General features: G+C 40.5%; 1 protein-coding gene across 4 annotated transcripts in view; it reads left to right on the top strand.

Annotated features, from left to right (window-relative positions):
* Positions 1–17,076, top strand: part of LOC122185143 (SAM and SH3 domain-containing protein 1-like) — a 519,052-nt gene that overhangs the window by 411,618 nt on the left and 90,358 nt on the right. For all 4 annotated transcript variants that reach the window (XM_042880723.1, XM_042880713.1, XM_042880710.1 and 1 more), the window contains exon 2: positions 7,577–7,705. In XM_042880723.1, the coding sequence (XP_042736657.1) occupies positions 7,577–7,705 (129 nt within the window). The remainder of the gene's footprint in view (positions 1–7,576; positions 7,706–17,076) is intronic.

Genomic DNA, 17,076 nt, shown 5'->3' with positions numbered 1-17,076 from the left:
TTTGTTTTAAATTGTTTTTTTTTTTGCATAGAGGACTTCCTTGGTTGCATGCCAGAGAAAGAAACACTGATTTTAATTTACCATGGGGAGGAAAAGTAGATCATGTTTGTAATGCTTTTAAGAGGTGCTTTGTTACACCTGGAGATTTCAGGACTTCACAATGAAAAGTGAGGGGAAAAAGATGGTGGTGTGGTTGGTGAAGGAAGTGTTTGATTTGCAACAGCTTTGAAAAGAGGAAGAGTTTCTCTTGCTTTAATGGATATGATAAGGTATCGTATATAATGGAAAAAGGTTACACGGCTGTGTGATAAAGTTTCTGGGTGTAGAGAGACGGTACTCTGAATTTAGTGGGCTATATCAATTATTTCAAGTAAGTTATACAAAATCTTTTCTGTCAGACCGCACCATTGTGCCTTCTATTTATTGTAAAGAATCTCAAATTGTTTAAAATATGCTGCTGAGAGAGTGACAGTGTTATTAGATCTATTTTTATAACCATCTGTAAAGCTGTGTAACTTAGTGATTCAGTGCTCGGATGCCATAAAAATTAACAGAAAGCCTTCCATTGAATCAGTGTGATCTGTGTGTTTTCTTTGTTCTCTCAACATCCAGCTAGAGAGGTCAAGGGAACCATGACAACCCTTCAACTCATCTAAAATAGCTGTTCTCAATATAAAAATGTCATGACTCCTACACTGAGTATTTTATGCCTTCCCCTGAATATCAAGATGAGTGTGAGGCTCCCTGGCCTCCCTCTTCTCTCTCACTCACATTTCTGACCCCATTGACTGTCAAGATTGACTTTGAACTTGCCATTTTATGCATGGCAGAATTGTTTCTTCTCCTGAATGGAAAATTGTCCTTTTTGAGCCCTAGGAAGAGACAGAGACATTTTTGTAGCAGCTTATTGGATACATTTTTAGCAGCAGCTGTTTTGAAGCTAAGCCAGAATGCAAAAAGTTGACCATATTCCTGGCAGAAATACATTGCTAGCAAAGGACAGGTAAGAGAGTCAGAAATTAATACTGTACACAATTATCGTGAAGCTCTGCAGGTTTTCCTGTGGATGACTGCCCTCTTCATTTGAGTCTGCATTACTGTAATGTATACAAGTGCTACCCAGAGAAGCATGTGGAAATGTAACTGCTCTATTTTGGAAAGATGTGTTCCTGATACAAGTCTGCCTCCTTACAAAGAACTGTGGAAGAATGTGAAATACAGTCTCTTTTAGATGAGAGGCCTAAATTCATGTGTTCATACAATTTGTAGTGCAGAAGGTGCTGTCACAGTTTTATCTCTATCTTTGTGTCCATGATGGGGATGGCAGTTCCACAGCCAGCCCAAGAAGGGGAAACGGGGCAGGGGAGCGAAAGGAAAAAAAGCAAACAATGGCAGTGATCTGAGGAGGAAAATAAACTTAGTTTTGTAATTGCAATAGCCACATCATGGTTGGTTAGGGCAGTATACACGAGGTTCTCTGAGCCCACATTGGGAAAAAGTGTTAAATGGGCTGGTGCATTGTTCAGAGTTGTCTGATGGAAACCTGAGCCTCCCTTGCTGTCCAGGTAGGCTAGTTCTGCTTACCTCTGAAGATCTTTTTGAATGTGTGAAGTCTTGTTTGTGCATAAGAAAAGCACTGCTTTCAACATGTTCCCTTTCCACAGATGTTCCCATTTCACAACCTTTTTTTGGTCCATTTTCCTTCTCTCCAGCCCAAACAAGCCTGTTTGTTCTGGACCACATTCTGGCTTACATTTCTGTGCTCCTTACAGCTATCCAAACCAAAGGTGGTATTTAAACTTGTGATCATGTTCCACACATTTTTGGTAGGTGTCCCTGTTAAGATTGAAGTGCCAGAAATAAGCTGCTCATGTTTACAGCCATTCTCCACACAGTAGTCCTGTGTCTCAAGTATGGAAATGGATTTTTCACATCTTGGGCTGAGAAGATCAAAAGCATGCCTTTGTCAGGACATGATTGCAGAGCATTGCAAAAGACCATCTTCACTTTGGCTGTGTCCTTTCCATATACACTGATCAGTAGTCAAATTTTTCCTGCCGGTTTCTGAGCTGTTCCTAACCTTCCAAGATTATTCCTGTGCTGTGGCCATAGCTGGTGTGGGTACAGTGATTGTAACTTGTGTGGCTGCTTTGTGTGCTGTCGTCTGTATTGCCATATGCAGCTGGAGACCCCTCTGTCTGACCTGACAGGCTCATAGCATTCACATTTATTTTACAAGTTAGGGATTCTCACAGTTGCATGAATTCTACTCCCTGGCTTGGAGAATGAGTGCATTTGTCTAATAACCAAGACCTGGCATCTGTAGCTACTAGAACAGGGGGATGGGCTGGACTGTGCAGCTTTGTAATATTCTGTCAGAATCTGAGGTAGTGAAGTACAAACTGTCATCGATGGTTTTTGCTTTGGTTGGTTTTTTGTTGGTTTGTTTGTCTTCTTCTAAAACTCTTATTCTGCATGGAAATTTGAGCAGAGAGAACATATGCTGTGCTATGCCTAGGATTTAGGTGCATACCCAGGTTCACAAAACATTTGTTACTAGCAAAGGCAGTTATTCCTCCTGTCCTGGCAGTTTTTGTTATACCGTTGTCATTATTCAAATATGAATGTATTTTTATTTAATTTTACTGCCAGCAAAGCTTGCTGACAAAACATTTTTCTTTTTACACTTTTAGATGTCAAACACAAAGGATTCTGCCAGTGTATTAAGCTAACTGATGTGCAGTGACCGGTAAATTTTAGCTTCATAATAAGTGTGTCAGATCATTCCAGCTCCTCTTTGTAGTCACTCCATTAACATGAATCTCGATGGATTCCTCTGGTATTCACATGCATATCATAACTAATTCTCTGGGCATTCCAGGGTAATTCATCTTCTACCCTCTGTTTTATGATGCCAAAAAATGTTGTATGCATACATTATAAGATGGAAATTTATGAGCATTGTTTGACTACCAAAACTAGAAATCTGAGGTAATTTCAGTTTTCATTAAAACGTTTTATTAAGTAGTAATTTTAGGTTTGCCCCTTCAGAACTAGTGGGTCGTTTCACTTTTCCGAGTGTCAGATTATTTCTGAAAATGTCTCAAGAAGTAGCAGAGTTTCAGGAGAAACACGTTGTTGCTTCTTACAAATACAAATATTTCAGGAATGGTATTTGTAATGAATATTTCTGTTGCTTGCAATGTTTTACTCCAGAGAAAATCAGTAGGATTACATATCTTGAACGCTGCAGTTTGTGTGGCAATAAACACAACTGGTGCACAGCAGTTTTCGTGGCAGGGCTTTTAATAACTGTTAAATATGTAGTAAAAGAAAAAGAGCTGCCATGAAGTCTTGTTTTTTCAAATATTACTGACCTAAAGCACTGAAGAGCACACAGTGGGTGCTGTATTACCGATACATCAGTAAGAATGTATTTGAAAGCTGTGCCATTCTCCATTAGGATCACATAAGCTAATTCAAATACAGGACTGCCCCTGTGTCAAAGTGGGACTTAGTGGCACATAACTGAAGGCTTACTTTTAAGTTACACTGGCTTGTTAGTTTTGGTATCAAATAGCTGTATGCTATTTTCATAGCTGTGAAACTAAAGTGTTGATTCAAGTCTGTTTTTGTATTGGAACCAAGCCCACGCTGTCGGGTTATGCATAAGGAAGAAAGGAAATAAGCAAACAACTGAGTTTTGATTGTTATTTCTATTATTTTTAAAATCCTCTAGGTTTTGGCTTGCAAAGGAAACTGAAAATTAACATCAGCTTTCATTCTTTATGCATCAGGGTAACATCTCTTTAAAGTATTGTTAGTTATGAATGGTTTTATTATTCTGTTTTATTAATTAGGGAGCTTTTTAGAATGTTTTAGACAATTCTTATGACTATCTTTGCCACCTTTGCCTTGCAAGGGAGATTAATGAGTTCTTAAAGTTCTGCATGTGAGTATTTTGTACTCGGTTCACTCAGAAACAGACTTGGAACACAAAGCACACCGGCAGTGTCTGTGAGGGAGTTTGGAGCTGCTTGGAGAAGCGTTCAATTCAAGGCATTGACAAGCAAGAATCTAGGAGTTCAGAAATCATCTTCTGATTACTTGTATCTCCAGTCTGACATCACCACATTTCTCATGTAGGTCCTCTCAGCTGTCATCAGTGCAGGAGGAAAAGGAAGAAAAATGAAATTTTATTTTTTTTTAGCTTTGCATATTTTCAGTAGTACTTAATAGAATAGAAGTGAGTTATGGAGGTAATCATATGTATTTAAGACACTGTGAGAAAATTTGAGGTAATGTAAATCAGATATATGATTGTACAGTTGTGGCATTGTTTCCATGTGTGTGACATGAACAGATGCTGCTGGGTATGAAATACTTGCTGTCTTTGGCTTCAGTTGACTTGTGGATCTGTTTTTCTTTCGGACAAGAGCAGTGCTCTTGGGATAATCCTCCATGTAAACTCAGAAATGGTCTTTGCTACAGAGAAAAAAATAGATGAATCAATATCTTCCACTACAACCTTCTGGAAAGTTGAGATGTAAATACAAATGTTTACATTTGTGGCATCATATTTTCATAGGATCATAGAATCGTGTGGGTTGAAAAGGACCACAATGATCATCTAGTTTCAATCCCCCTGCTATGTGCAGGATCAGCAGTCACCAGACCAGGCTGCCCAGAGCCACATCCAGCCTGGCCTTGAATGCCTCCAGGGATGGGGCATCCACAACCTCCTTGGGCAACCTGTTCCAGTGCGTCACCACCCTCTGAGTGAAAAACTTCCTCCTAATATCTAACCTAAACCCTCCTCTGTCTTAGTTTAAAACCATTCCCCCTTGCCCTCATAAACCCTCCTCCTGCTTATATGCTCCTTTCACGTATTGGAAGGTCACAATGAGGTCTTCTCTTTTTCAAGCAATTTCTGGCCTATCATCTGTTCGGTATGTTTTCTTTCACATGGGACTTGTCTTCTTTGGAGTGTTGCCATGAGTTGTGTTTGGAGCTCAGCCCCTCACTTGAATCCTGTGCCTTGATTGAAGTGCTGTCAGTTTCTCCAGGCTTTGTGGCACTGATGGCCTTTGTCACTTCTCTGTTGTCTGCTCTTTACCATCACATGCTCAGTTGCAGTGGCACAGCCCTTCGTCTGCAGAGTTTAATTGGAGAGCTGTTACCAAGCTCATTTTCCTCTAGACACAGTCACAAGCCTTTAGATCCTTTACAGAAAGCTCCACGAGCCCCACCCCAAAATATGTGAAAAGAGAATATTTGCAAAGATTTGCTTGATCCTTTGTGCATTGCAGTCTGCTGTCTTACCCAATCTTAACTCCACTTGCAATAGAGCTGACTTAGCTATACAGAAGCTCACCTGATACATTCGGATTTGAAGTACATTACTCAATTTCAGAGACAGTAACTTTTTAAAGTAGCAACTGCTGTGTTGTATAATCTTTAACTACGCTCATGTATTCCCCAGTAAATTTACTACATGAAATTTAAAGGTGTCCAGAGTTCAGGAAGGAGACAGACTGACAAAGTCCCAGTGTGCTGGGATGGAATGAAATCAGGTTTCATGTCATCTCTTTGAAACTCATGCAGGTTTTTGTATTGCCTGCAGCAGTGAACAATTGAAGATTATGTTTGTGGGCTACTTTTTCTGCTTGGTGCTTGTTATTCCCCATGGCACAGTGGAGCTGCTTATCCATACAGAGCATGCAGAGCTTGTGGAAGACACCCTGCTGCATAGCACCAGTACCTGTGTGCTCAGCCAAGGCTATCGAGGCCACTGGCTTGGGTGGGTTTGGGAGTCCTTTTCTTACCCAGTCTGCTGGGCAGTGACAGCCTGGGAGGAATTACCTGGAGAAGATGTGTGGTTGCTGCCCACTGCTCCCAAGGCAAGATAGGCTGCGGAGTCTCTCTCAAGGATGCCAGTGTTTTGTTCCCAGTGGCATGGGAAATTGAAATGTTTGAAATTGTGTAAAGTCCAAAGGTCTCAGAAGTGGGATCTTCTTGTGCTAAGGAACTCAATCTTGCAACAGTTGAGATTCCCGTGTGAGATCATTAGCAGGTTGAGAGATAGGAAATACAGTAAAAAATGAGTAAGTATATATAGAGAAGTGTGTATGTGTGTATTCATTGTAGTTATTTTGCTTCTGCTGCTCCAGCAAGTGATACACAAGTTGTTTTCCATCTGTGCCATACACGCTAGTTTGAAGAAACCGCAGATGCTTCTGCGGAACCATTCTGGGAAGTGTTCAATACCTACTGGGCGTGTGGAAATGTGCTTTAAAAAAAAGTAGGAAGTGTGTTTTGCAAGTCAGGTTTAGTAGGCATCAGCACTGATTGAAGAATGAGTGTTTTGTTCCAATTACCTGGAACTGATACTTTGTTAGAGCAGACCTGCCTCTTCTGCACAGTCGTAACACAGAAAACAGGACTATTTCTTTTCAGATGGCAATGTCTTGTGTAAGATGTGGTTTCTGTTGAAGAGATTTCCTCCTAGCTCATGTTAACCCTACAGTGCATCTTAGGTATGCTATTAGCATAATTATTTTTAAATGTTCTCTTAATTGCTTAGCTTTTTCTTAATATTAAAGACAGTTTTATGTTTGTGTTGCATCTGTTTACTGATAATAGCAGTGAAACAAAGCTGCAGAGTATCAGAATATATACACAAAGTATAGGTTGTTATCTTTTGAAGAATGTAAACAGTAACATACGCCTTTTTGAGGAATGTGTACAATAACATATGCTCTTACGTAAGTTAGACAACAAGGGAAACAGAAGTACTCCATTCCTTGTTTTGGGCTTAGTTAACTGTATGCTTATTTTACCAAAAATTGTTAGTCAACCCTGCGCCCTCTGGCATATATGCCTGAAGTTTACTAAAATGTCTAATGCCACTTATAAAATCCAGCCTTTTTTTTCCTCCTTTTATTTATCCATCATTTAAAAAGATGGAATTAATAGGTGACTACAATTAGGTTCCTGGCTATTGCCATTTTGTTAATGGGGTGGTTATCTTGCAGAGCAGAGGTTTGGTGCTGAGCGAAGTCTGTTTCTGCCTCCAGAGCATTTTAAAAGACCGGTTGGCAGAGTGTCTCTGTGAGTGGTATAAACTCTCCTGTTCAAGTCATTTGGCTGGAACTGTTTGCAGTCTGGCTGCTTATAAGCAAGAAGTTTCAGTGTTTGAAATTGCTGTTAATGATTGTCAAGGAAAGCAGGGCTACTCCCAGTAAATAAGGTTGGTGGAACATATGTAATGGCTGGCAATGAAGTGAGCAGGCAGCTGGTTGGAGAACCAGATGGAATATGGCTGTCTGTGGGTGGGAGCGCACGGAAGCAGATTGTGCCCAGGGATAGTGCTGTGTACTGCTGTCCCTGCTGTTCTGACTGTGCAGGAATTAGCAGGGACCCATGTGCTCCCAAAGGGCTGCTGTGACACCACAACTCATTGAAAGGATGACCTGTGAGCTGTGTGCCGCCCATACTGCAGGGGTTGTGCTGTCACATTTAAACCTGATTTTTAAGTTGATTAATCTCTCATTTTTTCCCTTTGTCTCCACCACAGGATGGGTCACTGGGAAACATTGATGACCTGGCACAGCAGTATGCAGACTACTACAACACCTGCTTCACGGATGTGTGTGAGAGGATGGAAGAGCTGCGCAAACGAAGGGTTTCCCAAGACCTTGATGTGGTATGTAGAGAGCTTGGGACTTTATTAACAATGATTGCCATTTGTGACCTAAAAGAATCACCAGTATTTCAGTTTGATGATTTGAAAGTTACTTTCCCATCCAGGGAAAGAACTATACGTGATTGCACTTGCACACACAAATGCTTCAGCAACCTCAATTTAACACTTGGAAATTAACTGCTTTTTTTTTTTTTTTTTTTTTTGCCTCTCTGGGCATTCTGTTCCACTTCTTCACTGTCTTCATAATGAACCTTTTTTCCCTCCGATATTCTGTTAAATACCCTCCCATGTCTTTTTATGCCTATTGTCTCACATTGTTGTTTCATATGCCACTGTGAAGAACTGGACTCCACCTTTCTGATAGCCTCTCCATAGCTACCAGTGGGCTACAGGTTGGTCTCCTCAAAGCTGTCTTTTTTTTTTTTTCCAAGCTCAATCTCCCAGATCTCTTAGCATCTAATTGCAGGGCAAGGGTTCAAACTCCTGAAAACAGTGACCCTGCTCTGAGATCATTCAATTACTTCGGCAGTTCTTTGATTTCTTTCTGTCACACCTGAAGGTGGTGTTCCAAGCATGACCTGACAGCTGCAAAGTAAAAGTGAAGAATGTCTTCCATCTTCTGGCTGCACTGCTATTTGTGCTGTTCTGCAAGACTCTCTGTCCAATTTCTGTGGAACAGTCTGTCCCAGACAGTCAGTCCCCAGTAAGTGTTGGTGTATGGACCTACTCCTCCTCAGGAGCAGGACACTGCAGTTGTCCGTGTTGAGTTTCATGAGGTTCCTGTCAGGGCACTCTGCCCTTAAGCGTATTGACTGTAGCTCAAGGATGGCATCATCTACAACCTTGATGATGGTGCCATCTGTTTCCTCTTCAGGTTTTTAATGCAAAAGGCCCCAGGTTAGACCCTGCCGTGCTCTGCTTATAACTGGCCTTCAGTTACAGCACGCTCTCCATTACATTATCCTTAAAGCCTAACCTGCTGTTTTTCACCCATGCAGTGGCAAAGATTCTCTGGGGAGTCCCACTTTCTCTGAAACTAATCTTTTATTGGGACATCTCCATAACTCATTTTTGTTAGCTTTATGAAGGAACCTTTTCAGGAAGCGTGTCACAAAAACATGGTTCTCGCTTTTTGATAATTTCCATTTCCGTAATGTTCTGTTACATTTATAAATGATTATCACTGCTTAGGATGTATGTGCATGTCTGTATTGTGCATGTGTGTTACTGATAATTGTGCTTCTTTCATTTTAAACCTCTTCATTAGTTTTCGTGATGTTCATGAAAATGTTCTGTAACAGAGAGAAAAGAGATTTTAGGTCTGTTTGGTCTTTGTGTTAAGTTTATGCTTCCCAACTGTATGGTACATTTCACTTACAGTTTTGTAGATATTTTCTAGAAAAACTTGCCTGATTCTAAGCATGTTACAGAAGGAATTCTCTATACCATACCTGGTTTTTCTGTGTTGGTAATTTTTACATATCACATGCAGAAACTCAGAGCTGAATTTTCTAGTTATTGCAGAGCCTGTAAATTGTGAACCTGATTATGTAGTTGTTCCTAGTAGTTTTGCTTTGAAACAATGCAGTGTTTCTGTTATGAAATGATTTTTATAAGGAATAGCTTTGTATGCTGTCATTTAGTGCAGTACTTCTTACTTGAACATCTCAAGTTGTAAATCTCATATCCCATCTTGTTTGTTTGGGAAAATATGGTATGATTAGTATCTCTAGTGATGCATAGTGCTGCAGCAGAGCCAGCCTTGCATCTGATCAAACTTCTGCAGTTCTTCTATGGGATCAAATCCTTCAAGAGGAATATGGGAACTGAAGATGCATAATTGTGTTTTCTGCCTTTATTTCCCCAGATCCTGATAGATTCCCTGATCCAGGGAACATTTTCCTCCCATTCTCTAGCAGCTGTATCTGATGATGTGGTTTACTTTGAGGATTCTTTCTGTCTTCTTGGGATTTTAATTTGACAGCCGAGGGGCTACCAGAACTCATACTGACTACAGTTATACAAACTGGCTGCAGGGTCAGTGCAGAGAGTCAGCTCAGCCCCACTCCAGTTGGATAGATTATTCTTTTTTTTTTTAAATAGGAGGAAGGAAATCAAGTGTCTTTTACAAATCTATTCTTACCAAGAAGATCCAACTGTTAAACAAAAGATGATTGCAGGAAATCCCTTTGTAGGTGGACCCTTCTGTGTGTAGCAGTTGGCAGCAGAGAATTGTGGTTCGTGTGCAAGCCTTCACATACCTGGTATGTTAGGTAGCTGTTGCCAGCCATGAAGCTCCCTCTCCTGGCACTTGCGCTCTTGGAAGGAAGCTCCTGTCCTGTAATGAGGCATGTGAGTAATGAGGCATTCTTTGTGGCAGGAAAGGATTCCCTTCCATTTGGACAGATGGGCCTAATTTGGCCGCCTTCTCTTCCAAAGCTGCTGAAGCCAGTCTGGGGAAAGCCATCTGAGCTTAATTAACTCACATCAAAGGTGCAGAGCTTCATGCTGGTTTAAATAGATGCAAGCTAACCCAAGACAGACCAGTGAGTGATTCACTAGCACATTCTGTTCAAGAGAAAGTAGAGTCAGAGAAAATGGCTCTTGGAAAAGACATTCTGTAGACTCCTCTTTAGTGGCTCCCATATTCAGCTTGCTCACTGTAGTAGACCAGTGATGACTTTTGAACTTTTAATTTTCAGTTGCAATATCTTCTCTCAGACTTAAATTAGTGCTCAGTTTTTTCTACATCCATCACCAGCATAATCCAGACATCAGATAGCCATTGTGCTGGTAACAGATGATATCATAGATATTAGCTCTCTTCAACAAAAGCATCCAAACAGCACTGACTGCAGCTGAAGCTTGCTGTCACCAATAGGTAGTCAGGTGTGACTCAATAGGTACAGTGGGAGTAGGGGATGGACGTGTTGGCTGGCATGTATTTTCACTGTGATAGAATATTATACCTGCTTATAATCTGCTTTAGAGTGAGGGACTGGTTTAAACAGAAGAGCTGCTGAAGTGTCCTCTAAAGTAGTAATGTGAAAGACAGAACAGATGGCTCATTTATTGTGGTATCTTTCCTCTCTGCGCAGCTTGAGGAAAGGTAGTGTATTTGTAGGGGTTTGGAGTTGTTAATAAAGTTGGGAGAAATACCAGGTTCACACAGCTTATCCCAGTAGCAAATATATGCAGTTAGAAAATTGTGGTGCACTGATATTATTGATCTGCTATTCACTGCCTTCCTCACAGGGATGAAGAGGGACCATGCCTAGCTCTGTAGCCTCTTCCCTGCAGTGAGGACATGCCAGAGCCTTTTCCCCCCACTAGTGGTCTTCTCCTTCTCTTTATCCAAGTGCTACTGCAAAGAAAAGCTGATGCACATGCAGTACTAGTGCTGATTCCTAGGGTTCTGCCAGAGTGAAGGCTTCTGAATTGTGAGAAGGTATGCCATAGAGTAAGCCTAAGCCTTGCACTGAGGTGAGGAACCAGGGAACAGGAATCTCTCTTCACACCTCTCAATGCTACAGATGCTTTGTGTAAAAAAATTATGTAGGTATTGGCACACACCTTTAGATTTTAAAGCGGGGTAAGTGATAAATGCTGGAGACCACAGTTAGGTTTGCTGAATTCTCCAGGAATGAAGAGGAGTGGATCACCAAGGGGCTGAACGTGGTGCAAAAGTGCCCAGTGAGGCTGCATCCGAAGGAGCAGAGCAGTGACAAAGAAGTGCCTGAGCTGGCAGCATCTTACCAGGGACAGGCATTCAGTACTGGCTCACCCAGAGTGCTCTTTGTAGCTTGTTCTCTGAAAGAACAGAAATATGAAATACGAACTGCTTATTGCTGCTTTTGTATACTTTGAAAACAATTTTAGCTGTTTGAGAGTAAGTGTTGATATCTTCATTGTGTATTGTATTTTCTAATCAGCCCTCCAACCTTCCCTATCAGAGCATGGCCATTTCTGTCTGGATATCCTGCTCTCGTGTTGAATTAAAAAAGAAAAATCACTTGGTGAAATTGTTTGGGAGAGCAGCATATCATTCCATATAACAGTAGCTGCAGATGGAGCTAAACACAGATTATTTTTCCAAATGGCAGTGCAGTCAGGGATTGTTGCCCCTAACCACAATAGGTGCTTTTTGCACTTTGGAATTTTGCCTCTGTTTTTGTAATGGAGAATGTGTTTGGGTTTGGACGTAAATGTTTGTGAACAGCATGGGAGTTGCCCACATTTCCTAGCATTTGGCCTATTCCTGTGCACCATGTGTTTTTTTGGCTGCGGTCAGAGTAGATAGAGCAAATTTTCAGGGCCATAATGGATGTATCCCTGGTAATATTCAGCTGGACATCTGCTAAAATGCAGTTATGGCCAGAAAAGTGACTCCATGAGGATGACACCTTGTTACTGCTCATCTCTGCTTCCTTTGTATCTTTGGGATCATATCTGCTTGGGTCGCTGTCAAAACCAGGTTTGCCCTGCCCGTCAGCAGGGCAGGACGTATTGATGTAGCTGTGAAAGAGCAAACTGCATTCTGTTGTCTCATCCATCACTGACAGCGGCCAGCTAACTGCTGCTGCCAAGGCCTGCACTGTCGCTGGTGATCCCGAAGTCAGAGAGCAGCCCGAGGCTTCCTGATGGATTCTGACAGCTATGGCTGTGGCACTGGGGAGTTGCACTTATCTTTTGACTTGTAAATTACATAAATTCGAAATGAGTGTCATTGTGAAGTGACAAGACACACAGTTTACCTCTTTTTTTTTTTTTTTTTTTTTTTCCTCTGCATAAATTTAGTTCATTGCCTTGCACAGAAAGGGAAATGTTCAGAATCTTTCTCTGTCTACATGGTGTTAAGGTACAGTATCTGTAACTGAGAAATAGCCTTTGGTAGGCTATAAAACCTGGCTTTATGAACCTGCGTATATGCTGATGCACAATCAGGAAATAGAAATGAGCATAAAACCAATGTACAATTCCTGCCTTGCTGCCCACACGTGTGTGTAGCCCTCATGCTTTGCTGCACTTGATTTTTGGAAGGTGCTCAGCAGCCAGTTGTTTGATGACAAATAGGGTTGACAGTGTAGATGATATCATCGTATAAATGTCTAGCATGGCAGAGTAGAGGGACAGCAGCACAAACAGATTAATTAGTAGTTAGAGTGACAGAGTAATTAATCTTTAGGCTTTTTAGAGGCGATGTTGCTTGATACTATGTTGCTGGTTGGCAGTATGGCAAGACCACTGGAGAAACTCAGCCAACCTTCACTGAAGCAGACTAAAGTACCCAGTGCTGTTGCAATCATTGATTGATGTGCATTTAAGAAATCTCTGTGGGAGCTGGCCAGTTAAGTTGGAGTTAATGAATATCTTTGTGAAATCTGCCTGTGCCTGCACTAGAGCTGGCTCTTACCACTTCCTCTATTCTTTGTGCCTTACATACATTAAAATCTCCAAGACTGAAATAGTCTGTTTATTCCCTGCCATGAAATTATCAGCTGTGCTTTGCAAATGCAATGTTGTGTGCTTTTACCTTTGTGCTAAGAGGACACCTCTATCTTGCTGGAGCAGAATCCCACTGTTTTGTTTTGTCTTGCTGGCTGCATGTCGCCCTCCAAAATATAAACAACATCTGAGTTGGATTAGAAAGGTAACTACAGCACAAAAAGAGAACTGGAGAGCACACAGATAAGACTTCTTAAATTTTGGAGAGTTTCCAGGCCTTATCAGTTAGATACGTGAAAGAAAATGTAGTAGTAAAAGATGTGTGCTTCTAAGCATTTTTTCCTCCAATATAGGTTGAAATAGGACTTCTTTTTTTTTAAATATGAGGTGCATAAAGAAGGCTTACATTTGTAGGAAATACATACTAGAGATTTACTGTGTTTGCGGTCTCAGTCTCAGTATTTTAGAGTTCATCTATATAAGTTAAATCTATCATATTTTTTTCATTGTAAGTGGAACTTTTCAAAGGTAGACACAGTGGAAATTCTGGAACAGACAGGCTATTTTTAGTGTCTCATGTATCACACATCAGGACAGCAAAGGCATTTAAATGCAGAGTTGGCATTAAGCATGAAAATAAAGCGAGGCTTGTTCCATACACAGCAAAGTGAATGCAGTTCTCAGCAGTCTGTTGTCTACTTAGTACTCTCAAACTTAGTAAAAAAAAAAAAAAAAGTCTCTGGTATGTAAGCTAATGATCTCCTGCAGTCCCACCACTGCTTCTGTTGGAAGCCCTTTTATGAATAATCTCTTAGCAAAATCTGTCCATAGCCAAAGTGTAGAGGCTGGAGACCCAGCAGATTGTGCAGTTATGGTGCTTTCAGTCACCTTTATCTTCAGTGCATGCAGAGGACCCTTCGCTTTTTGGAGCAGGATCTTCAGCACTTCTGATCTTCCGAATATTTGTATTTTTTGCAACGTCAGTGCAAGTGTCAATGTTGAACAGCTTGTCAAAGTTATTCTTTCTTTCTGAACTGATCATAGTTATTAAAAAAAAAAAAACAACACTGTGTTATAAGTAGAAGTAACTTGCTTTGAGTACTCTAACTGGTAACTTTGGAGGGGAGAAATTCTCCTTTAGTGTTATAAATGCTTTCCCACTCATTCTCAATCTTACTGCATCATCTGCAGTAACTGTCTTCTCCCTCTGCATTTAGCAGGACTTTTACTTTGAATTTAAGATCAATTGAACATCTAACTGTGCTTCTCTTTTATGCTAAACACATCGCGTATCAGCTGGAGCTGACAGACAAGATTTGTATTAACTTGGTGATTTAATCTCATTGGAGCCTGAGGACTTGGGGAGGAGGGGGAGGTGAAGTGAAGGGAATCACTTGACCAACATCAGCTGCCTTCGAGTATTTTGTTTTTCTTTTCTCCCTTCTAAATTTAAGAAAGGACCACAAAAATGGAAGTGTGGAGAGTCATGGTGTCTGGCTCATTAGGTAGATTTCACTACAAAGGTTAAACTCGTTAAAAAAAGGAAAGAGAGCAAATTAAATTACAAGAAGATGCACAAGTCTTCATGTGTTGCTAGAATTCCAAACCACCTGAGTGATATTACTGTAAGAAGGCAGTGATGTGTATTGGCAGGCCATTGAGATTTGGGGAGTGAGGATCCAGGATGTTACGAATGCACTTAACAGCTTTTTTAGATTTTCCAGGCAAATTTGAGTTTGTTTAGCAAGCAACTGCTTCTTGTGTTTTAGCAAATCTTGGGACAGTGCTGATAGCTAAAATAAACTCTGGTGTGACTTATGTGAAGATAAGGGCAGACAGAAATAAAATGGCAGACAACACTGATGTAAGATACACGTGGGATAGTTCATCTCTTAAGACTTTTTTAGTCCTTTGTTCAAACCTCAGATACCTGTTTTGATAATTCTGTTGGATTAAATAGAGACTTCTGGGGAAAATATTGGTACTGTGTCAGAAAAGGCACGGATTCTGGTAACGTGATAGCAACTAAATCAACAGAAAAATTAACCTGGAAAATAGAAATATATATAGTTTACTCTTATTTGTCTTTGTGTAGTTCAGTTCTGGCTCCCCAGGCAGTTTCTATGGTCCTTCCTTCTGTCCTCCAACCAGTCCATCTAAATATGCTGAGGATGGCTGTTGAAGACAGCAGCTTCAGATGTCACAGTATTGCTGTGCCAGTTTCCACTTCTCCTGCATCTTTGGGTAGAGGAATAACACTACTGTTCATTGAGGAATAATGAAGGATATTGCTCAAGACAGAAGTCTTGAAGTTAGTGAGGTATCAAAAAAATTACACTTGTAAAAGCCATAACAGACTTACAGGTTATCAGGGAAAACAAGCAAATCAAAATCAGGAATAAATCAGAATTGTGTTCCAGGGGGAATGAGAAACACATTATGAGTATTTGCACACATCTGGATGTACTTTGGAAAGTCTGTTTCTTTGCAGCAGAAGGACACTGCCAGCAAAGATGCCCAGAGCAAAGCAGATTTCCATCTGCAAACTCAAAAGATTTGGTTTCTTTTTTTTTTGCCAGTCTGGCCCTGATCTTCATGATGTAGATTCTGCTGCTGCACAGTTCTCCTTTTGATCTCCCTATGCTTTATCTTTTTTCAGTGTTGTGCAGGGTTTCCTGTTTCAGCAGCATCGCCTGAAGCACAGAGAGAAATGTTCCATTTCAAACAAGACAGACAGACTGTGAATTTTGTGTTTGAAGGAGAATGCAAGCATTTTGAAGATATGTGATTTGGTGATTGATCAGTCTGTTTTCCACAAAATAACAAAAAGATGAGTTTAAGATGGAAGCCCCTCTTCCTGACTCCTGTTTGCCATATCCCTCTTTATTTATAAGTTTTCCCCCACTGTTTAGATTGCAGCTGTAGCTTGCATAAGGAAACAACGTAATCTGGGATTTCTGTATCAGATTTTCCTTGAATCTTAGGTCATTTTTGGGTGTTCAAGCAAATTGTATAATAGCCACTCACTAGTAATTGTGAGTAATAATATTGTTTTGATATTTGTTTGAAAATGAATGGTTAATACCTTGAAACAGGATTCATTTTCAGTACCTTTTCAGAAGGATGAATTTCTTTCATTGCTGTTTCAGTCATGGATTAGAAACTAATTAAAGAAGACAAACTTGAAATTACTAATAGAATTTAAATTGCATAAGATCCTTATGAGACACATGGTGCTAATTTTCATAGAAAGGGATCACAGAGTAGCTTGGATTGGAAGGAACTTTGAAGATCATCTAGTTCCAAACCCCTAGTGATGGGCAGGGTTGCCACCCACTAGATCAGATATAGTTTTCATTTACATTTGTGTCTCTTGCCTGTTCCTGTTGAAGTTCCTGATGAGACGATGGTTGTAGTCATGAGGTTTAGCCTCCATGTGAAAAAAAATGGCAATATAGTTGTGTAACCAGGTTTGCTGAAGGATGTGCAGAAAGCAGTGTTTGCAGGAAAAATGACTTATGAAAACAGTGGATACAACTGGAAAAACAAGACAAGCTTTTCATGCCACCAAGATTAATTAAGCAGGTAAAAAAGCTAGCAAAAGAAAAAAAAAAAAAAAAAGAATTTGGAATTTTCCTTCAAGCAAATCTAGGTTGTTAAATTAAACAGTATTTGAAAGAGGTCCATCTCCCCTTCAACTCAAGTGACACACTTCAGTCTTCAGTCAGCTTTTCTTGTCTTGGGACACCTCTGGAGGTGTTAAGGTATCTCCTTGTTCTGGTATCGAAGCAAATATTAGGCCACAGTTCAAATCCATTTTGACAGAAAAAACAGCTTTTAAAGTTAAACAGTGTGAGGGAGTTGCTGGAAGTCATGCCAATGAGATGGAAGAAGGAATTTGATCACCATTCCATTTGTGTGCTGAA

The sequence above is a fragment of the Lagopus leucura genome, unplaced genomic scaffold, assembly GCF_019238085.1.
Source record: "Lagopus leucura isolate 7727_CA_CO unplaced genomic scaffold, USGS_WTPT01 Super-Scaffold_73, whole genome shotgun sequence".
NCBI classification, from domain to species: domain Eukaryota; kingdom Metazoa; phylum Chordata; class Aves; order Galliformes; family Phasianidae; genus Lagopus; species Lagopus leucura.
This window is presented reverse-complemented; position numbering and strand designations above follow the sequence as displayed.